We start from the raw sequence: 23392 nt of genomic DNA on the forward strand, positions 1-23392 counted from the left end.
TGCACTCTTACAATAGGCACTAAGTTAAGTCGACCTCCTGTCTCCCAGTTCTCTGCACACACATCCTATTTCCATTATAGAACTGCACCTTCCATGAGGGCAGGCACCTACTGTTCAACATCTAAGCTCAGTGCTTTGTGAATCCAAGTCAGTCAACAAGATGAATGTGTGCTCTAGATCTTGTGCTTGGAACTATGCAAAAAAGGGACCCCGACAAATGTGTTAAAATGAAAGCTTACCAAAGAGGAAAAAGTGTATACATATAAGTTTAAACATCAAGAATCAATACAAAGTGAAATCATGAGGTACATAATATTAATTTTTCTGGCACATAAAATAAAGCATTTTAAAACTTCCTCTCTTCTCAATAAGTTTAGGAAAGTTACTTCATAGATACTAAAGTTGAAGACTTTTTGTCTTCTTCATTTATTTATTTTTCAGAGAGAGAGAGAGAGAGAGAGAGAGAGAGAGAGAAAGAGTGAGCATGTGGGAGGGGCTGAGAGAGAGGGAGAGAGAATCCCAAGCAGGCTCTGCGCTAACACAGAGCTTGATCTCAGGACTGTGAGTTCATGACCTGAGCCAAAATCGAGTTGGATGCCCAACCGACTGAGCACCTCAGGCACCCTGGGTGCCTACTTTTTTAATTAAACAAGCATTTAATAAGCACTTATTATTATGCATGTAAAAAATAGTGGAGCTACATACTAGAGGAACATAAAAACATGACCCCAACACACTACCCCACAACTAAGTAATGTATAGTCTTTGGCATACCAGTTAGCATTCTCCCAGCCACGCCTACTCAGAAAGGACTGGGCTCCAAGTAGGAAACTCCAAGGAGGGAACTAGATTTAAGACTTGCCTGTCCATGCATGTATTGGAGTGGGGAGATGTCAACAGAATGTAGGAGCCCATCAACCTAAAAGGGTTAAATTCTAGTCCTGATTCCCATCCTCACCCCTGTTCCACTCATAGCCTTCCTCATTTCAGTGGCTGGAAACTCCATTCTATTGTTGGTCAGACCAAAACCTGCAGTTACCCTTGATGATTCCTTTCGCTCTCACATGCCCCTTCTGATCCCTTAGGAAAACCTGTTGATTCTAATTTCAAATTATATCCAACGTGGGATATATCTCCTCGCCATCTCCATTGTCTGCGCCCTGGTCCCCACGTCCATTGTCTCTCACCTGGATTACTGGAGTGGTTTCCTACTGGCTCTCTGCTCCTACCTTTGACACCCTACCTTCTCTCCATTCTACTGTCAACCAGCAACTGGAATAAGTCTGTTAACAGGTCCAGGTGGATGTCATTCCTTGGCTCAGAGTCCTGCAATGGCTCCTATCTCACTAGGGCTTTTACTCCAAGCCCTGACAATGACGTACAAAGCCCTACTAATTGAACCTTGCAAGACTTCATTTCCTACCCAGATCCTCTTAGCTCCATCACCTGGCCTCCTACTGCCTGATGGCACATACCCACCCCAACACCTCTGCTCTAGCTGTACCCTTTGCCTGAAAGGCTCTCCCCCCAGATACCTGTTTGGCTAACTCCCTCACCTCCTCCAGGCTTCCATTTAAACCTCACCTTCTCTTGGGATGAGCACTGGGTGTTGTATGGAAACCAATCTGACAATAAATTTCGTATTTAAAATAAATAAATAAATAAATAAATAAATAAATAAATAAATAAAAGCAAAAAAATAAACCTCACCTTCTCAGTGAGGCCTACTTTGATCATCCTTCATTCATTCATCCTTTTTCATTTATACTTCATTCTGCCTCCCCATGCATACTTGCTCTGCTCCACTTTTATGTTTTCCCCTACCACATGCATTATAATGTACTTACTGTGCTGGTTTTTCACTGTGTCTCCACCCTGCCAGAATTAGAATGTAAGCTCCACAAGGGTGGTGATCTTTGTTTTGGCCAGTGATGCAATTCTAGCATCTTTAATAGTGCCTGAACTATGATGGGCACTTGCACATTTGTTGAATAAAATCAGGTTTATCTCTGAGACGATACTCTGAATAAATCTAAGATCTTGGCTCCCCTCCCTAACTGCTGTCTCGCTACCTGGCAAATAACACATAAAATTTCCTTGTCAGGAGAGGAAAGTCCAATCACAGTGACAGATAAAAACTTCTACAGAAAGGAGTAGAAATGACAAATGAACTAACACTCATTCACGCTAAAGTTTAATCACGCTACAAATACAAGACCAACAATACAAGATTGTTTCCACTTTTGGAGAGGAGATAGTATTTTGAACTCAAAGTGAAGTACACTTTACAGGAGGAAAAACCCACCACAATTTCTCTCTCTGGTGGCCCTACTAATTACATCCCTTGTTCTCCAGCTGTCCACCACACCTCAGCCTCCAAACACCTGGGAGCTCTCACCAGCAGGTAGGAGATCAGGTATTTATCACTTTCACATTCCCAGCACCTGGTAGGCTAAGCCCTCTCAATCTATGCTTGTTGATCTGAACTAGAAGTGCACAAATTTTCTTTCACATCAGCTGATCAAGAATTTTCATGCTCGCAGGTTACAAAGTAACATAGGCAGATAGAATGCTATTGAAACTCGTCTGAAACAATGCCTACATGTTCATCATATATTTTCCAAATATTTTCTTTGCAGTGTACGGATGTTACTTTTTTTTTAAGTCAATTAACAAGCAACACCTAGGAGATCATGAATCTCATACTGACAGATGAGGGAACAGAAGCTCAGAAACGTCAAAGTGATTTGTGCAAGGACACAAGTAATTTAGAAGAAGGGAGTGGCTACTGATAAGAAACCATTTACACAAACTCTTTAATGTGAACCACAAACCACTGACTCCAAGTAACACTGGCCTTTATTTCTGTTACCATTTCTTCTAGTGTGCAATGCAGGACAGCCATATTAAAATGCAATACTTAACTGCTATACCAATGACTTTTTATAGTTTTTATACTTTTGCCTGCAATTCTGAGGGCAGGAGGCTACCAGAGGGAAGAGAAGATTACTGGAACTACCTTTTAAAGAAGAGTGTTTCCCATTTGAAAAGTCCTTTCTATTTTTCAAATTAAGCATTTAGTAATAACTACTGAGAAACATAATATTTAATCCTTATGACCTTAGGAGGGAGCGTTCCCAGTTTACCAATGAGAAAACTGAGACATAGAGGTTAAAATCATTGTCCAAAGCTCCCCTCACATCCACACACTAGCCCCCCAGATTCCATACTGGCCCACAGTGAGGAGACTCCGAACATGGGCTCTTGCCTTGACATGGGCACCCTTTGTTTGTGGGGCTAACTAAGCTCCCCTGACAGACTCGGGCCAGCCCCGTCTCTTCTGCATTGCCTTGGAGGGCTCTCAGTAACCCGGCACATTACCTCTCTGCCACCAGTCAAAGAACGCAGTGAGGATCTAAGTCCCATCTGTCCTTCCTGCAGATGTGACTCTAGTCTGTGCTCTATAAATAGTGACAAATGGTACAGGTCCTTGGAGTACAGTCTCTCTAAACAAGAGCTAAGCATTACTGTGCCATTTTATTTGTGACAATCATTTAGTTGGTGGTATCACAAAGTTTCAGAAATAGATGGCAAATTAAATCTAACTTGGTATTAAACTTTGGTTTTAAAATGCTTTGGGACAATATGGCAGGAAATTTTTATTCAGCCTGAAGAAAAAGATCATCATTTAAAAGAAGGGTCATGCTCATAAGGGAATTGACACCTTCTCCCAGAACTTCTTCCTAGTTTGGGTTCTGATCTTCATGTTTGGAAATCCTAAGATGACCAGACAGGAAACTGTGCGGATGACATTTCCTAATTAAGAGGGAAGTCCAACAAACTCCAAGAGTTATCCGAGGAACGTGAGTGGGAGTGCAGGTTCCTGCCTCCTTTTGATTCTGCCGTCATCAGCCTAACAGACTGGGATTCCCCAGTGTAATTTCAAGGATTCATGCCTCAAAAAGAAGTCTGAGAAACCAATGACAGGGTGATCTGAGCAGTATCCCTACCTAGCTTCATGACCAAGACCATCTGTGGCCAGTCACATTGTCATTTTAACCAAAGAACTCAGGCATCTATTTCAAAAGCCCCAAAGGTAACCAACCTCGTTTTTATTAAGAAAATACAGACAGGGACAAAGGTTATGGCTAGAACTGAAGTCTCCTTAAAAAATAGCTGGAGGTGTAAGTAGGGGAGAGGAGAAATGGGTTCAATTAAGACGGGGCTAAAACAAAACAAAACAAAAAAAAAATGAATGACCTCAATTTCCAGCCCAGAAGTTTTAAAACAAGGATGCATTTGTAAACAGCCCGCTTATTAGACCTTTTCTCTATATTCCTGGCACCACCCTCTCAGTTCTATTTTTAGCCACAGGAGAATGGGGAGCAGACAGGGAAGGGCTAACTGTGGCCCAGCCTTACCTTGGGTGCCCTGCCAGGACTCTAGCTATCTTTAATTAATGTCTGAGGGACATAAGACGGACCCTACACGTGGTGAAAGGAAGCACAATGGTGAAACTCTACCCCACAAGACTGATAAGGCCCACTACTGGTGTACCATTCCTGAGGTCCTGGGGCTATTTTTTGTTGAAAAGAAGGCGCCATCTGGAACGTTTACAGAGAGCAATGTGGACCCTGCATATTTAATTTGAGAGTACAGAAAACAGGACTGCCTGCCTGTTTGTTACCTAGCTCAGCCACCCTCCTTCGCAGACTCACAAGACATTTTACCAACAAATCACTTTTACGTGACATATCTCTTCTCGGGAATCAAGAAATTTCTCTTCAAGTGCTTCCTTCCCAGTACCTAGTCCATATTCATAAATAAAGATGAAGCCCACACTTTTCACCACACTTTCCCTTTCACAGTATTCCCCAGGAGATAAGCCTAAAGCTTTTAAACCCCAGCAACTCACTGCCATCCAGAGTAAGCTTTATTAAACATTAGGGATTAATCATATCTTTGGAAACAGAACAGAATAAGCTAAGAAACTGACAGTGAAGAGATTCTCTGTACCACCCAACTCACCAACATCAGCATTATAAAAGCATACTATGGCAGGGAGGATAAAGAGGAGATAAAATGCTACCATTTCAAAAAAAGAAAATCAGACCACAGGGTTACAAAGCTGGGCAGTGACAGACATGTGACTAGACAGGAATCAATGAGCGCCCTATGAACAAAGAATTTAAGGGACTCCTGTTAAGACAGAGCAAAATATGAGCAACATTCAAACATATTCTGAATTCCCATCTACTGTACTTCAGACTACAGCAAACTGCCTTCTTCTATGCTTGACTCCATTAACCAAAATTGTCTGTTTACCTAAGACTCCGTTAGTTGATGAAAAAACATTAGAATTCTAGAATTCTCTTTTAGCTAAAGAAACCATATGGCTTTCTTCGCTTTTGCAGGAAGTGCTTATACTAAAACCATTATTAAGTTTAAGCAATGGTTTCAGTACTAAGTATAGTCAGAAAAATGCCAGTCCACCACATTTAAGAGTATCTGAGTTTTCCACCCTCGTTCTGGAGCTGGTTCCTCCCTAGTCTCAGACATCCACTCTGATACCAGTTATATTTTCTGAATGGGAGATGAAGGCAGGATGCAGAGCAGATGAACATCTTCACACCACAGAAATATTACTCACTGACTGAGTGCCTGGGAAGTTCTGTAGAGAGAGGTCTAGCAGGGCCTGCTTCCCCTCCCAGTTTTATTACTTCACATGGAAAGGACGGGATGCCAAGTAAAAAGAAAACTATCTGAAGAGTATGTGCAAAGATCATCAGCTTACTGGAGAAATTTGAAAGGACTGGCAGTTAAACCACAGCCCACTGTTTAGCACAACACTGTCTAATAGAACCTTCAGCAGTGATGAAAATGGCCTATTCTGTATCTGTTGTCTAATGTGCAGGCCACTAGCTACAAAGCACATGAACCAGAGCTAGTGTGATTAAGGAACTGAATTATACTATTTTATTTTATTTTAATTAAATTTAAATAGCTATATGTGGCTCACAGACCCAGCATCGAATACCACAGGTTTGGAACACTGGAAAAGCTGACCACAGCAGTCTCCTGGATAAGAAAAAAGCTCAGAGGAGACTAATGTTCCTGTCCTTTCCCCCCAGGAATTAAGGGGGAAAAAACTTAACTCCCCTTCTTAACTGTGTTAGTATTAAAAAAGCACTTTCTAATCATTTCTGTCTCATCTGAATGTGGACCTAATATGATTAGAACGTGTAAAACGTAGAAGAACTGAAACTGCTTTTCTCTTCCTGTAAACAATGAGGGCTTAAGTGTTGAAATAATTATTTTGAATTTTTAAGTTTCTCCCTAGGTTGAACTATGAACTTTGAACCACATACTTAAAACAAAAGACTGTTTAAACTGCTTAAAGATTTTTATTGTTTTTTTTCTTCTTTTGGTTCTCCTCTCAAAAGTTACAGTAAAATCTTTGATGTGATTATACTCTGAGACCTTAGAGGGGGAAAAAAGAAAACCAACCTGTAAACAAAGTCCCCAAGTGCTCAGACTAAAAAAGACTCATTCCAACAGCAACTGTGTAGTTAAGCGGGGGGGGGGGGGGGGGGGGGGGGGGGAAGGGGAGGGTTGAGCTGCTTTTTACAGCCACAAGTTCTGAACATCCAGAACATGTTCAAAAAGCTTTAACATGACTTACGAAATTTGTCTCATCTGTATTCCTAAAAATTGCCAACACTAGCATCCTTGATACACAAGCTTCCTTGATACAAACTGGTTGTAAGCAAATGCTTTTTAGCCTCCTGCATCGCACACTATAGCTTTAAATAGCAGTACATTCTAAAGACCTGCCACCTAGGGACACACATTCCCTGTACGTTACACACGAAGGCTACAGCAGAAACAAACTATACTTACTAATATTAACTGATTTTCTTTCTGAACTTCCTAAGGATTATGTTTAGTGCCCTTGAATCTGTTTAGACAACATAAAATGGTACTGGGTTTTAATGAAAAAAGTTTCTCAAATCCCCAGAAATAGATGACAATTTTAATTCTAGGATTTGAAAAAAGTAAACTATAGTTTGATAAACTACAAAAACTACTGCTGTAAACTCATAATAGACCTCAGAACAAATACCATACCTTTTCTAATAGTTTCAACAGCAGGGCATTTGACAAGGCTGTGTGTGGTCTGAAGGACAGGAAAGCCAGTGAGTAAACCTATGCCACCCTGTAGCAGCCAGTCACCTGTGTCTGCCTGCAGATGACTGTACCTGCCTCCACCCTTTCAACTATTTACCAATAATTTGCATAAACTCACAAAATACGTAAAAAGGCAGCATGGGTCCAGGTTGATATGACACAATGGTATTTAAATATAAGGTCTTGCACGAAAGGCTCAAAGAGTCAGTCCCACCAGCACCAGCCAGAAAGTCAAGGATTCACAGCAATTTACACACAAAAAAAGGCATAAGGAATATAGATGCAGGTTCCATATGGTTGTTCAAATAGCTACCTCAATCTTAGATTGCATTTACAAAATGTAAATTGCCAAGAAAGTTACTATTCTCTACCAAAATCAGTACTGCAGATGTTTCAGAATACTGCATTTTAGCAGGACCAAGGACAAATTCAAGGATTTGGAAGGATCCCCTCCTTGGTGGGTGAGAAGACTAGTCACACACTTGGAAGGCGGCGGGGGGAAGAACAGCACAGGGAAGGGAAGGAAGCAAGACTTCTGTCTCCAAAAGTGTAAAGGGCCAATATGTTGAGGAATAGAACAACTTTCTGTGGGTCTAGGGAACACAAAGACAAACAAGAGAGGCAAATTTTAGTTCAATGTAAGGAAGAATATGTCAAAGATCAGGGCTGTTCATAATTGGACTGGTGCACCTGGAAAGGCGGTAACCACCTTACTGAAGGCCAGACCTCACGACCCAAAGAGGTTTCCAACATCATAGGAAGTCAGATTAGGTAACTCCCTCCCCGCCACAAATGCCACACTGAACAGAAGATATTTACCGGCAAGACCACCTCCCTAACTCCAACACCTCCCCATTCTCTCACTCCAAGCTTGACGGTTCTAATTTATTTTCTAAGAAAATAATCCGCAAAGGTTAGTGCTTTAACAAAAATTAGGGACACTAACAACTAACAATAATGAAACAAACTCTGAGAGTTGGGCAGCTAACAGTGGGAAACCAGGAACACCGCCCTCAGATGAGACACTCAGATGCTGTGCATTCTTTGTAGTTTCCCTACATCATTTTCCTAGATAATACTCTTTTACCTTCAGTCGGTTAATAGACTCCGAATTCAAAATGACTGAGCTTAAAGAGATTTTCGTAAAACTTCCTGAAATTAGGGGCACCTGGGTGGTTCAGTAGGTTAAGTGTCCGACTTTGGCTCAGGTCATGATCTCATGGTTTCATGGGTTCGAGCCTCACATCGGGCTCTGTGTTGACAGCTCAGAGCCTGGAGCCTGCTTCGGATTCTGTGTCTCTGGCTCTGGGCTCTCTCTGCCGCTCCCCCACTCACACTCTGGCTCTCAAAAATGACTAAATGTTAAAGAGAAAAAACTTCTTGAAATTAGAGTGAGCCTTTTTTTTAAACCTCATTCTACAAAGGTTGCAAGAAGCCTAGGCAAGACATTCTTAAACTGCCCCAGCTAGAACCCTCAGAGAATTGATTATAATTCCTCTACCAAACTAGGGATTGAGAGGTGTGGAAGGAAGATACGGGGCTTACTTTATTCGCAGATATCCGTTCTTCTCCCATTATCTCCATGCTTCCTGAAACCCATCACTAAGTAAGTGACCCTGCAGTGTTCAAATGGATGCCTAACGTGGTTTGGATCCTCTTCTAATTCTACCCTAGGTACAAGATTACAGATCCCAGAAGCTCATTACCCAACCATTCAACTCGAAAATGATAGCACTGTCATAAAAAGTACTCTCAGAACTTTCTCTGAAGAGTACCCACTCCCTGTCTGGAATTTCTTTAAGGAGGCAGCTACCTGCCCACAATCCATCATACACTCAGAAAAACAGGCCAGCTGTCCACATCTCTTCTTGATTCCCAACCCATAGAACACCAGTCTGAAACAGAGACTGGTATTTCTGTCCAAATCAGAGGCCCTTTCAGCCTCAACAACACATTCCAGACCATCTGCTCTAACGGCCAAGCTTTACCTTTCTGAACGTGGATGATGTCGGGGAAGTTGGCCAGGTGCCCCTGATACAGCGCTAACAGGTCCATGACGGGGTCCAGGTCCTGCCTGGGCTGCTCGGCAAAGAGCTCGCCGATGGCGTCGTAGGCATCTCCGGTGAAGGCGATGGCCTGGTTCAGGCCGGCGGAGAAGGCCTGCTGGTCCAGCTCAAAGGCCTGGCTGAGGCCGCGGAAGGACTGGCCCACCTTCTGATACTCCTTCTTGAAGCCCGTCACCTGCTTGCGGGCGAACTCGTTGGCCGTGTGGTTGAGCTGCAGCGCGCTGTCGTCCATCTTCTTGGTGAAGCACTTGAAGCCATCAATCTTGCTCTCCACCTCCTGCAGGTCGAGGGCGGCGGCGGGGGGCGTGCTCAGGGTCAGGAAGAAGTTGGCGCCCACCATCTCATCCTTCTCGGCCTTCCTCTTGCCCTGTTTCCAGGCCTTCTCATCCGTGCTGCTGGGGCACGTCAGGAAGTGCTGGAAGACGTCGCACTGCGCCAGCACCGGGTGGCTGGCCATGTGGTTCATCCACCAGATCAGGCCCTTCCTGCGCTTGGAGATGAAGTCCTCCTCGAAGCGGCCCGTGGCCTGCTTCTCAGGCAGGTGGGGCACCGAGATGACAGGGAACTTCTCCGCCAGACGCGCATACAGCCAGTCGAAGTGCTTGTAGCGCCGGTGCACCGGCACCTGCGTGTGCGTGGGCACCAGCTTGTAGGAGATGTAGCTCTTCATGCCCTTGAACTTGGTCTGTTTGGTGGGGTCGTCGATGGTGCACTGGAAGGGGTAAGGGTTCTCCTGCCACTCTGGGCCGTAGGGCCCCAGCACCACGCACAGCTTGTCCCCGTCCTTCACGAAGCCCGATGCTTCGCCCAGCACGAAGGCCTCACCGCCCGACTTGACGAAGGTGGAAAAGCGGTTGAGATTGCGGCTTACAGTAGCCGAGCTCTTTGCCCCCGACGGGTGGTGCTGCGGAGGTGCCGGGCCGCCGCGGGAGCCCAGCGACAGGTCGGAGCGCGTAGACAGGCGGTAGCGGCCGGCCGCGCCGCCTGCGGACGACGAGCCGTCGAGGTCCGGGTACGCGCCGCTGCCCAGCGCGCCGGGCTCGTCGGCCACCGTGGAGCTGTCGTCCCACTCGTCGTCCCAGTCATCGTCGCTGCCCTGGCTGGCCTGGTAGCCGCCGCCGTAGAGCTGCTGAGGCGACGGCTGCAGGGCGCCCCCGCCGTACGGGAAGCCCGCAGCCGGCGGCTGGAAGGTGCTCGGCGGTGGCGCCTGCTGCGGTTGCAGCAGCGGCTGGAAGGCGTCGGGCGGCGGCTTGAAGGAGGCGGGCGGCGCGGCGGGCAGGGGCTCGAAGCCGCCGGGCGGCACGTTGGCGTAGCGAGCTGGAGCTCCCGGACCCCCGTCGCCCGCCGGGCCGGGCTCAGGGGCGCGGATCACCTGCACGTACGAGGCCGGGAAGAGGCCACGGTCGCCGCGGCTGTTGACCCCCTCGAGCCAGCCCTCGATGTCCTGTTCGCTGCACAGGCTCAGCACCTCGTGTTCCCGCAGCGAGATCTCGCCCGGGTTCTCCGACCTAAAGTCATACAGCGCCCGGGCGCGCAGCGCCATGGTCCCGGCGTCCCGGCTAGCGGCCGCCGACTCCCGGCGCCGCGAGCCCGGGGCCGGCCGAAAGGACCCGCGGTGTCGCCCGCGCCCCGGCGCGCGAAGTGGAGGCCAAAAGATAGCGCGCAGCTCCGCGCCCCGGCCCGCCGGTCGCGCCCTCCGCGTCGCTCGGCTCGCAGCGCCGACTGCCGCGCTGGGCCGCCGCCGCCGCCGCCGCCGGCCGGGGGCGGGGCCCGCGGCCTCCCACGTCCCCAGCTGCGCTAATCCACGGCCGAGAGCCGCGCGCCAGGCGAGAGCAAGCGATGGCCGAGCCGCCGCGCCTGCCGGCGGAGCCCACTCGGCGGCCGCCACTGCCCCCTTCAGGCGGGCCCTGAGCAGTGAGGCGCAGGGCGAAGATTTCCACTCAGAAAGAAGTGAATTGTCTGAGATGTTTAGGCTCTTAGGTAAAAAAAAAAAAAAAAAAAAAGTATCCTAGAAAGTAAATTAATGTTTGCGTTCCTGACGAACGTTCCCACTCTGAGCGCTCAGTGAATGCTTCTAGAATAACTGAACCACACATCTAATAAAGGAGTTTCAGTGAATATTAGCGACGGCACTAAGAAGAAGACAAGATGCCTGTGCCGGGGGCTGTCCGCTCCTCTCCCTTTCGTCTTCCACCCGCTGGAACCTTCTGGCAAGAAGGGGAGAAGAATGACAAGAGCAAAGTAAGGAAGGTGTTGTGCCTGACAAATGAAGAGGCTAAGGGTGGTGTGGGAAGAGAGGCATCAGGGCGGGAGAGTTTCCAGTAAAATACGTCTGCAGGGAGAGCTGGCATTTTGCATATGTCCCTTCTGCTCCCTGAGCCTCACGTAGTGCGGGGAATGAGAGTTTACACTTCGGAGTCAGGCTACTGGGTTCGAATTCGCTTTCTGACACTACCTAGATTATGACCTTGAGCAAGTCACTCACTGAACCTCCCTCCCTCCTAGGGTTGTTGTGGGGATTCGATAATCATGTAATCCCTACTTTACAGAGGGGGAACATGAAACAGAGGGATTAATATATGGCGAGTACTATACATGGGGAGCACAGTCAGGTGTTTGTTGCTGCTGTCGCTAATGTTACTGCTGTTTGGGAAAACAAAAACCCCGTTCTCCTTCATAAAGAGAATGGGGTCCTAAAACCACAATCCCAGGGCGTAGCACCAGAAAGGACCCTCATGTTCACACCCCTACTCCTAATCTGAGATCAGTGACCATCTGTGTCCATTCATCTCTGTCTCACTGTATTTATATTATCTTTAAGATACGTAGATTCAAAAAAGAAAACTCACTTCCCGAGATACTAATCAGCTCCCATCTCCGAAGTTGCCTTGTTTCACATCTTCTTTTCCTTCAGTGTATAATTTGCCCCAAGTTTTTTCTTCTCATAGTCCCCTTTTATTAAGTCTAGCCTAATGATTCCTTTAAAGACACCTCTAACTTGGATTCAGCATTCATATGTCATTAATTTCAGCCTGTCCTCTGACCCTTTTCAAGCAAATCTGGGAAACGGGCCAGAAGAGTTTACAAGTATTGTGAGGAAGGGCTGTGGTATTCTAAGCATCTTGTGCAAAACCACCAACCCAGTATACCAGAAGTACTCCCACAGTGTTTATCCCTAATGCAAAAACCTTTATTCAATTCTGTAAGCAAATTCTGAATTACAACATTTTTAGTTGAAAACTCTGAGTTAGGATCCTTCTTACAGTAAGCAAGAGAGGTCATTGAATTTCATCGTCAACAATTTATGTGGTCAGAAACATGAAGTCGACATTCACGGAACATCTACAATACAATTGATTTTGTTTGTTAACTGTGAGAAGCTAACCTACCATATTTAGGATAAGTACGTTTAATTTCACCCTTACCATTCATCTGGTAGTTACTTTTTTAGGTTAAAGCGTTCACTAAAGTAACACGAAACTTGCAATGCTTCAGGTTTTGAGACAGAGAGACTAAAAATCTATTTCAGGGGTGAAAATTCCAGGACTTTGAGGTGATGGCTTTTAAAGACCGGTTGGGCTGCTCCTTAGAAACAGTAGTTGAGGAACTACTGGATGTCAGAGGTTGTTTGCAGTTCCAGAACAAACAAGCATTCAGTTGGCAGGAGTCTGATGAGAGGCCAGGCATCAGGCTTGGTGAAGGAGAGAAACGGGCTATCCATGGTGCCTGGCTCTGTGGCTCCTGGGTGACAGGAAAAGTTCCTTAGGGTCTTGGATATTTAGAAAATGTGCTCAAGTATTAGAAAATTATAACTCTGCACTCAGGGAAGTAGATACAGCAACACATTTTTAAAAGAGTTCTCTGGAAAATGGAGACTATTCATAATTTAGTTTACACAATCATTTTTATAACCATCAACTATTTCTATTTCCTTGTGCGTTTGTAAAAACACATCATTCCGGGACACTAAATAGCTCCACACGACCGTATCTTCACACTTCTTCCTTTGGCCTGTGAGGCCTTATGTGGTGGCCTGGCCCTTGCTTCTCTTTCCATTTCTCTCTTCAACTAGAGTGAAACCACAGCGGTTTCTTTTCTATTTCTGGAACAAGCCAAGCACATTTGTGCCTCAGATTTATTTCTTTAGAGCAGTTTTAGGTTCATAGCAAAACTGAGCAGAAGGCACAAGAGATCTTCCATATAGCCCCTCCTCACTGTCAACATCTCCAATCAGAGTGGTGCGTTGGTTTCCATCGATAAACCCACACTACCACACCTTTATCCCTCAAAACCCATAGTTTACGTTAGGATTCACTCTCGGTGTTGTATATTTTATGGGCTTGGACAAATGTATAATGACATGTATCTACATCTATGATTGTAGTAGCATACAGAGTAGTTTCACTGCCCTAAAAATCCTCTGTGCTCTGCCTGTTCATCTCTGCTTCCCTCCTAACCCCTGGCAAACACTGATCCTTTTAATGTCTCCATAGTTTTGCCTTTTCCAGGGTGTTATATAGTTGGAATCATACAGTATGCAGCCTTTGTAGATGGGCTCTTTCACTTGGTAATATGCATTTAAGCTTCCTCCATGTATTTTCATAGCTTGATAGCTCATTTATTCTTAGCCCTAATAATATTCCATTGTCTGTATGTATCACAGTTTATTTATTATTTGTCTAACTGAACAATATCTTGGTTGTTCCTAGAATGGGGCAATTATGAATAAGCTGCTATAAACACTCCAGTGCGGGTTTTTGTGTGGGTATAAGTTTTAAACTACTTTGGGTAAATGTCAAGGAATACAATTACTGGATTGCATGGTAAGAGTATGTTTAGTTTTGTAAGAAACTGCCAACTTCCAAAGTGACTACCATTTTGCATTACCACCAGCAATGGATCAGAATGCCTTGTCAGCATTTGGTATTGTCAGTGTTCTGGATTTTGGCTATTCTGATAAGCGGGTAGTGGCACCTCATTTTAATTTGCATTTCCCTGATGACATATGATGTAGGACATCTTATTTGCCATCCGTATATCTTTTTTATGATTAATTTTTTTAATTTTAGAGAGAGAGTGTGTGTGTGAATATGGGGGAGGGGAGCAGAGGGAGAGAGAGAGAGAGAGAGAGAGAGAGAGAGAGAGAGAGAGAATCTTAAACAGGTTCCATGTTCAGCACGGAACCAGATGCGGGTCTTGATCTCCCTACCATGAGATCACGACCTGAGCTGAAATCAAGAGTCAGTCACTAAACTGACTGAGCCACCCAGGTGTCCCTGTATGTCTTCCTCAGTGAGGTAGTCTGTTAAGATTTTTGGCCCATTTTTAAATTGAGTTGTTTGCTTCCTTATTATTGACTTTTAAGAATATTTTGTACATTCTGGAAAAAAAAGAAATTGTGTACATTTTGGAAAATAATCCTTTATCAGATGTCTTTTGTAAATATTGCTGTCAGTCTGTGACTTGTCTTCTCATTCTCTTGATGTTGTCTTTTACAAAGCAGAAGTTTTTAATTTTAATGTAGTCCAGCTTATCAATTATTTATTTCATGGATAGTGCTTTGGAATTATAACTAAAAAGTCATTGCCATACCCAACATCATTTAGGTTTTCTTGTTATCTTCTAGGAGTTTTATAGTTTTGCATTTCATATTGAAGTCTCTGATCCATTTTGAGTTAATTTTTGTGGAAGGTATAAGGTCTGTGTCTAGACTGATTGATTGATTTTTGCATGCAGATGCCCAGCTGCTCCAGCACCATTTGTCAAAAAGACTATCTGTGCCTCTTTGTGTTGCCTTTCCTCCTTTGTCAAAGATTAGTTGACTATATTTGTGTGAATCTATTTCCGGGCTCTATATTCTGTCCCATTGATCCCTCTATTTTTCCACCAGTACCACACTGTCTTGATTACTTCAGCGTTAGAGTTAAGACTTACAGGTGCTTGGGTGGCTCAGTCGGTTAAGCGTCCGACTCTTGGTTTTGGCTCAGATCATGATCTCACATTTTGGAAGTTCAAGCCCCATATCAGGCTCCGAGCTGACAGTGTGGAGCCCGCTTGGGATTCTCTCTCTCCCTCTCTTTCTGTCCCTCCCCTGCTCACTCTCTCTGTCTGTCTCAAAATGAATAAATTTTTAAAAAATTATAGAGTAAGACTTAAAATTGAGTAGTGTCAGCCCTCTTTGTTCTTCTACTTCAGTATTGTCTTGGCCATTCTAGGTCTCTTGCCTCTCCAGGTAAACTTTATAATCAGTTTGTTGATAGCTACAAAATAATGCTGGGATTTTGATTGGGATCACATCGAATCTACAGATCAAGTTGGAAGGAGATGACGTCTTGAATCTTCCTATCCAAGAACATGGAATATCTCTCCTTTTACTTAGTGCTTTGATTTCTTTCGTCAGAGTTTTGGTTTCTCCTCATATAGATCTTTTACATGTTTTGTCAGATTTATACCGAAGTGTTTCATTTTCAGAGGGTGCTAAGGTGAGTGGTATTGTGCTTTTAATTCCACTTGTTCATTGCTAGTATATGTAGGAAAACAATTGGCTTCTGTATATTAACTGTGCATCCTGCAACCTTGCTGTAATCACTTTTGAGCTCTAGGGGTTGGAGGAGGGTTTAGTTGATTCTCTTGGGGATTTCTACATAGCCAATCATGTCATCTGCACACAAAGAGAGTTTTATTTCTTCCCAATGTGTATGCCTTTTATTTCTTGGTTTTCTTTACTGCATTAGCTAGGACTTCCAATATAATGTCGAAAAGCATTGATTCCATTTTCTCTGCTTTCTTACATATCAGTTAAACTTCTTTTTTAGTAGTTGGCCTAGAGTTTGCAATATGCATTACAAGTAATCCAAGTCTGCTTTCAGTTAACACTATACTGCTTCACAGGTAGTGTGAGTACCTCTAATAACAAAATAATACAAATTCTTCTGGCCCCTTGTAGCATTGATATCATTTATTTTATGTATAAAATATGTATAAGCACACATAAGTGTGTGTGTGTATACATATTTATTTTTATCATTTATTTTATGTATGTATAAGCACACATAAGTGTGTGTGTGTATATGTATATATACATATATACATATACACACACACACATATATACACACTCATAAACATACATAGTTGAATAAAGCACTGCTGTTACTATTTTGAGCAGTTATTTGTTAGATCAATTAAGAAAAATAGGAGATTTTATTTTACCTTTACTTATTCCTTCTCCAGTGTTCTCCCTTTCTTTAAGTAGATCTGAGTTTCTAATCTATTAACCATTTTCCCTCTCCCTGAAGAACTTCTAACATTTCTTGCAAAGCAAATCTACTGGCAGCAAATTCTTTCCATTTTTATTTGTCTAAGAAAGTCTTAATTTCTCATGGCACAGAATTCTAAATTGGCAGCTCTTTTTCTCAACACTTTACATATTTGACTCCACTCTCCTCTTGCTTGCATCGTTTCTGAGGAGAAGTGAGATATAGTTCTGATTTTTGCTTCTCTATAGGTAAGATATTTTTTCCTTTGATTTCTTTTACGATTTTTTTTCTTACTCTTTCATTTTCTGTAGTTTAAAATTATGTGCCTAGGCGTAGGGTTTTTTTTTTTTTTTTTTTTTGGTATTTGTCTTCTCTGGTGTTCTTTGAATTTCCTGGATCTATAGTTTGGTATCTGACATTAATTTGAAGAAATTCTCACTTGTTGTTTTAAATAATTCTTCTGTTTTCTTCTTTCTACTCTCCTGTTATTCCTATTACATGTATGTTACATTTTTTTGTAGTTGTCCCAAAGTTCTTGGATATTCTATGCTGGTTATCTTTTTTTAGCCTTTTTTTTTTTCTGTATACTTTTCAGTTTTGGAGGTTTCTATTGATATATCCTCAAGCTCAGAGATTCTTTCCTCAGTCATGTCCATCTACTACAAGGCCATCGAAACATGCTTCATTTCTGTTACAGTGATCTCTAGCATTTCTTTTTGGGCCTTTCTTAGAATTTCCACCTCTCTGTTTACATTGCATTTATTCTTGCATGTTGTCTACTTTATTCATTAGAGCCCTTAGCATACTAATCACAGTTGCTTTAAATTCCTGATCTGGTAATTCCAACATCCCTGACATATATGAATCTGGTTGTGATACTTGCTCTCTCTTCCAACTGTGTCTTTGGGGTTTGTTTGTTTGTTTGTTTGTTTTGTTGTTGTTGTTTGTTTGACTTTATTTTTTGGCCTTTTAGTATGCCTTGCAATATTTTCCTCATAGCCAGGCATATTTTGCTAGGTAAGAGGAACTTTTGTAAATAGGCCTTTTATTATGTGTGGTAAGGTACAGTGGGGAAGGGAAGCATTTTATGGTGATTTTTGGGCCTTTAGTGAGCCTCTGCCTCTGGACTGTGAACTTCACGTGTACTTTTCAGGGCTTTTTTTTTTTTTTTCCTCTTCCATTAAGTGGGACAGGGTGGTTAGAGTGTGCTGGAGTTGGATATTTCCTTTCCTCTAGATCAATTAGGCCCTAATAAAATCCCAGCAGGTTAGGCTCAGGTTAAATAGTTTCTCCTGAGGTCGCACCTTGTTAGAAGAGCACAATGCTCTAGCATGTTTAAAAATGGTTTCTTTTCCCCTTCCCCTGCCAAAAGCAGTAGAGGATTTTTCTCCAGTATTCACTGTGAGGACCTGGTAGAGATCCAGGAGGTAAAACTCACAAAAATGTGGGGACTCTCTAATGGCTGGGTCTCCCCGGAGTTTTTAACTCTGAGTTGTCCGCAAGGGTCCTCCAGCAATTCATCAATTACAGTTCAGATGTTCCCACCCCAACACTGTTTCCTACAGAAGCTTCTGCTCTGCCAAGGTGTGATTCTCTATATTCATCTGTTGGTCTCTCCGATATGGATGTAGTGGTTTGTGCTGTAACTTCACTTCTCTTATGAATCTAAGAATATTTGACTTTTTTCAGTTTGTTCGTCTTTTTACCTCTCCTGAGAATGGAGTAACAACTTCTAAGCTTCTTACATGTCAGACCAGACACCAGAACTTGCCTCAGGTTTTGTCCTTGATGTTTTTTGTTTGTTTGCTTGCTTTTTCTGTCTGGAATCCTCTTCCCCCTGAAATCCACCACGCTGCATTTTCACTTTATTCAGAATCAGTGTAGCTCCTCTATCCCTCCTTTCTTCTTCTGCCTTGGAGAACCCAGAAGTAAGGTGGAGACGGCCTAGGTCCCTGAGTGACCGACACCAATCAGACTTTCCGAGAAGAGAAACCTTTGTTGGTTCAGCCACTGAGATTGCGTGATTTGTTTATTGATGCAGCTGGCTTTAATTATTGTAACTAATACTTGCTCTCTCCCTTCCACCCCCAGCCATCATTCAGTGCTTCTTTTCTGTGTAGCACTTACTACCTACCGTAAACACATCTATATAGTAATTGTCTCCCTTGTTGGAATGCAAACCTTTTCAGAGCAGGAAGTTTGTCCCAGGCACTGAAGATACGGCAATGAATAAAACAGACATGGTAGGCAATTAACAAATACTTCTTCAGTGACTTTCCTCCCTGGAGGTCAGCTCTTCTCAGTAACTCTTCATGTATCTGGGTCTGTTTGCCTCTGCCCCTCTGTGTCCAGCTGTAAGGAAATGCTTCTAAAGCAATTAAATGACACTTCTCGTTACATTAGCAATCTTGAAGCTAGCTCAACAATCCAGAACAATACTCCAGATTTTCTGAGATTTCTGGGAGTTTCACCATTGGTTGATTTATATTTGCATTTGGCTATTTGTATAGTATTACAAATTACACTGTATTTATATTTACTTGAAAGTTTTTTGTATAATAAACCAAACATTATACAAATATATACATAGGATTTCATAAGAACATTCACCTCTTAAAATCTTATTTCCTGCTGTATTTTCACTGCAACTCTTCCATGGACAGAGCAGGTATTATCATCCCTAGTGTCACAGGGCAGGAAATCCAACTGCAGAGGGAGCTCAGCTGAGATCACGTGGCTGGGAAGCAGGCCAGTGACTACTTAGCTGTCCTGAGAACTTTCATTGTCTGAGTCATAGGTCTGCCCCCTGCTGGCTCTGTAAAACTGTTATTATTAAAGGGTATTGGCTGCTTGCTGGAAGCTTTGTAGCTGAGAATTAATAGAAGGCCTGGATTCAAAGAAAGCGCCATGTCTGAAAGGAAGGCTACTTACTGTACTTCTGTGTCTACTTGGTTTCACAAGGATTAAAACTCTTTGAGGACAGGGATTTTGTCTTCTTTATGCAGTACTGTATGCCCAGCATAGTAAATCAAATAAATGTTAGGGGCACCTGGGTGGCTCAGTTGGTTAAGGGTCTGACTCTTGATTTTCGCTCAGGTCACAATCTCATGGTCCATGAGATCGAGCCCGGAGTTGGGTCCTGTGCTGGCAGCACAGAGCCTGGTTGGGATTCTCTCCCTCTCCCTTGTTCTCTACCCCTCCTCCACTCAGGCTCGTGCCCTCTCTCTCTCTCCCTCTCTCTCCCAAAGTAAACATTAAAAAATGTTTTAAATCCAATAAATATTTCTCAACTGAATGAATAAATGAATGAACAAATGAACCTTTCTCAACCTTAGTTTCTTAGTCTGAAAAATGGGAGTAAAAAAAATCACTTCATGTGATCTTAACTGGATTTAATGAAATAAGTCCATATTATGTTCATAAGTTCACACAATGCGCATGGTATAAAATTAATTGTAATATAATTTAAAGTATGTTCTAATGATTAAAATTAATTTATTAAATGGTGTGATTCATTGTTGAGGCGACTTGGACATATTTTCACATTTGGATTTTATGATGTTCATTTCTGTAGGGATATGTATAGCTGAGACTGTACCCCAAGTCTCTAAAAATTTATCTACTACTATTAAAGAAATCCCTCATTTTTCAATACTGGACCTCTTTCACAGAGCTCATTCCTACTCCAAAATCAGGCTAAGGACCTGATCCAATATTCATTACTTGACAGCCCCTTTTATAAATTGTCCTCTTTCCTCAAATATGTTTCCTAGATTAACTCAGCTAGTGACTAATGAGCATGTTCTTGTAGATCTTTTCTGTCCCCCGTTTTGAATTGTGGCCTGTTTTTCTTCCCATCATCAATATATATGCAATGTCATAGTTTGTAAGTCTGCTTTTCTTAATGTTTTATACCAGGAGTCACAAATTGCCAAGCCACTGCCTGAATATGACCCAGTGTTTAGTTTAAAATGTGGGAGACTTCTCACTCATTAAAAAATAGGGATTTCTGGCTCCTTTTGGAGAAAGAAGTCAGAAGATCTGGCTACACTGGGCCAGTACTTCTGCATAGCAGTTATAGCTGATCCCCTTTCGACACGGCTGTTATTGCTAATTCACCACAGTCCCCACTCTCTTTGCTGTCTCATACCCAGGACTATCTCCCATCTCAGCCCCTATACACCTAGAAGAGTTTGTCCCTTACACATTTTCCAGGGTGATAATGATCACCCCAGTGGCATCACCATGGATAATTCAGATCTCTGTCTGCCATAGCCCCCTTGTAAGCTCCATACTCATTTCCAAATATGTTCTGGACATTTCCTACAGAATATCTGCCAGTCTGTTCTTCCTTCTTTGCTAGCTTCCTTCCATCAAGCAAATAGGCACCAGGGTATAAAGAAGATCCTGCTTTATCCCTCATGGAGCTGGTTGGTGAAATTGGCGCTCATGGAAACTACATGCTGTGTGCTATGGTTAGGGTGTATACAGGAAATTATGGAACTTAGCAGACCAGGGAGGTGGGGTAGTAGTCAGGGAAGGCTTTCTGAAGCAAATGGAAACTAATTTGATTAACTGAAGCTAAAGTGGGATGGGAGAAAGGTAGAGGATGACATTTTTTCCCAGGAGGGTTGACAGAAACCAGACACGTAAGAGCCCATTCTGCCTCATTCATTTACTGTACCAATATTTGAGTGCTATGTGTGAGCCACTCACTGTGTTAGTGGTAACCAAGACTGAAATGGTCGCATGGAACTTATACTTGAGAGGAGTCAGAAACCAAGTAGATGGAGGGCCATTGGCTGAGATGAGACATCCATGAGAGCCAGGGAAGATGAGAGCAGTTTTGGATGTTGACTTTGAAGTGCCTGTGCCCTGATGGAAATGTCCTAGGCAGTTGCACAAAAGTCTGGAACCCAGAGAAAGATTGAGGCAGACATGGAGTTAGAAGTTAGTCCATACGTGGTAACTGAGGGGCTGTGAAATAGAAAATAGAGTGAAAGAGCATAGACACGAGATAGGAACAGTGAACCGACAACAGATAGCCTCCCTCAGTCATTCCTTTTCCTCTGCAAGCCTGAGAAGGAAGGATCATATAGGTAAAAAGGAATTGTAGGAAGGCGATGTATTAGAAAATAAGAGAAAAGCATTTCAAGGAAGAGAGGGAAAAAGTCATAACAGAAAAAAAAAAAAGAAGACCATCCATTTGGATTTCACCAAAGAGATCATTCATCAGACTCCCAGTGTCCCATCCCTGCTGGCTGACCCCAGATGTGCTGCCTCTTGTGTTTTTCCCTCTGATATTGTTAGCGTGCAGAGATGCTCCCACAGAGGAAACTTCAGTTGCCCCTGACTGCTACCGTTCCTTCATCTTCCACCTGTACCCTGAATTTAGCCCCCCTTCACCCATTCTACCACCACCCAAGTTTCGGCTGCATTTCTTACTGTAATGGATTGTTGCAAACGTCCTCTGAAATGCTCTGGTATTACTATTCACTTTAGCCATACTAGCTTTCCCATCATTTCCTCAACAGGTTACATGTGCATCGAGATTTGGGCCTTTCACATAGGCTCTTTCCTCTGCCTAGAGTACCCACTTTTCTTCCTGTGTGGGCAAAACTAGTCATCCTTCAAACTCCTGTTCCTCTTCTCCCAAGAAGCTTCTCCTGGCAGAATAACTTATCCCTTCCCTTGAGTTCACAGAGCATTCTGTTCATACCTGTTTTGTGGCATCTGTACCAGTGTGTTACTTATTCATTACCAATCTGTCCATCTGCCCCATTTACATGAGTTTCAGGGTGAACACTCCAAGAGTTTGAGGTGGTGGTTTTCACAGACTGGCATTATCCTGGGTTCATAACTATTTCCCTGTGGCTGTCCTAATGGCAGGAATACTGGAGATACTCAAATATTTCATGTTGGAAGTAATAAGATGTGTAGTAGCTGTAGGAAATATAAACATGAACAGTAGCCAACTTTAGGAGAAGAATTGAAGGATGTGTTTCCAGATAAACATGGTAATTTTTAGTTCCTAGATGTGGCAGTGGAAAGAATCTGCTGGGTTTTTTTCCTTTAGTTAAAAAAAAAAAAAAAAAAAGTCATTTGTAAAGTTAAAATGTAGGAGATTAGGAAGAGGGGCAGGAAGGGAAGCATTCTGTTACTCCAGGGAAAGAAGCTAGTGCTCTGAGAGAACCCTTACTTCCCTTATTGCTGATAATGCTGGCTCTCTCTGCAGCAGCTGTGCCTATCTTTCTCTGATTAATTCTAATGAGACCTTTATCTCATTAACATATCAGAACTCCATTCATTCACCTTGCCTGGAGGTCAGAGATTACAGCAGAATCTAAAATTCAAAGAAGTGGGGGCACCTGGGTGGCTCAGTCAGTTAAGCCTCCAACGTAGGCTCCATTCATGATCTCAAGGTTCTCAAGCCCTGCGTTGGGCTCTGTGCCAAAAGCTCTCGGAGCCTAGAGCCTGTTTCTGATTCTGTGTTTCCCTCACTCTCTGCCCCTCCCCTTCCCTCTCTCTCAAAAATGAATAAAAATATTTTACAAATAAGTCATTAAAAAATAAAATAAAATTCAAAGAAGTAAATCAACAAGCAAACCTAAAAGAATAACAAAAAAAAACCTAAGTGAAATTTTACTAAATATTGATTTTCACAATATAGTGACAGCTCCTCAAAGACACCTATCAAAACATACTAGTGTCTAAGACAGGGAGTGACTTGGAAGAGAAATAATATGTACATAATAGAACATTTATCACACTAAGAACTTAACATAGCAATTTAGGAGAGTATTGCTAATTACAAATTAGATTTCTGTAAGGGTAATCTAGCAATCTAATCTACATGGGCTGGGTAGAAAGCAGACCTAT

At 43.1% G+C, this 23392-nt stretch overlaps 1 protein-coding gene across 2 annotated transcripts in view; it reads right to left on the minus strand.

Moving 5' to 3' along the window:
• SNX18 (sorting nexin 18) overlaps window positions 1-11251 on the minus strand; it is a 30002-nt gene extending 18751 nt beyond the window's left edge. The window contains exons 1-2 of one of the 2 annotated variants that reach the window (XM_045438110.1): window positions 9177-11251; window positions 7648-7781 (exon numbers count right to left, since the gene is read on the minus strand). In XM_045438110.1, coding sequence (XP_045294066.1) covers window positions 7663-7781; window positions 9177-10797 — 1740 coding nt within the window. In that variant the 5' untranslated portion in view covers window positions 10798-11251 and the 3' untranslated portion in view covers window positions 7648-7662. Of the gene's footprint in view, window positions 1-7647; window positions 7782-9176 lie in introns of those variants that run through there. The other variant, XM_045438099.1, reaches the window with a different exon arrangement.
• Between the last annotated feature and the right edge of the window lie 12141 nt (window positions 11252-23392).

This window comes from Leopardus geoffroyi, chromosome A1 (assembly GCF_018350155.1).
Source record: "Leopardus geoffroyi isolate Oge1 chromosome A1, O.geoffroyi_Oge1_pat1.0, whole genome shotgun sequence".
Classification (NCBI taxonomy): Eukaryota; Metazoa; Chordata; class Mammalia; order Carnivora; family Felidae; genus Leopardus; species Leopardus geoffroyi.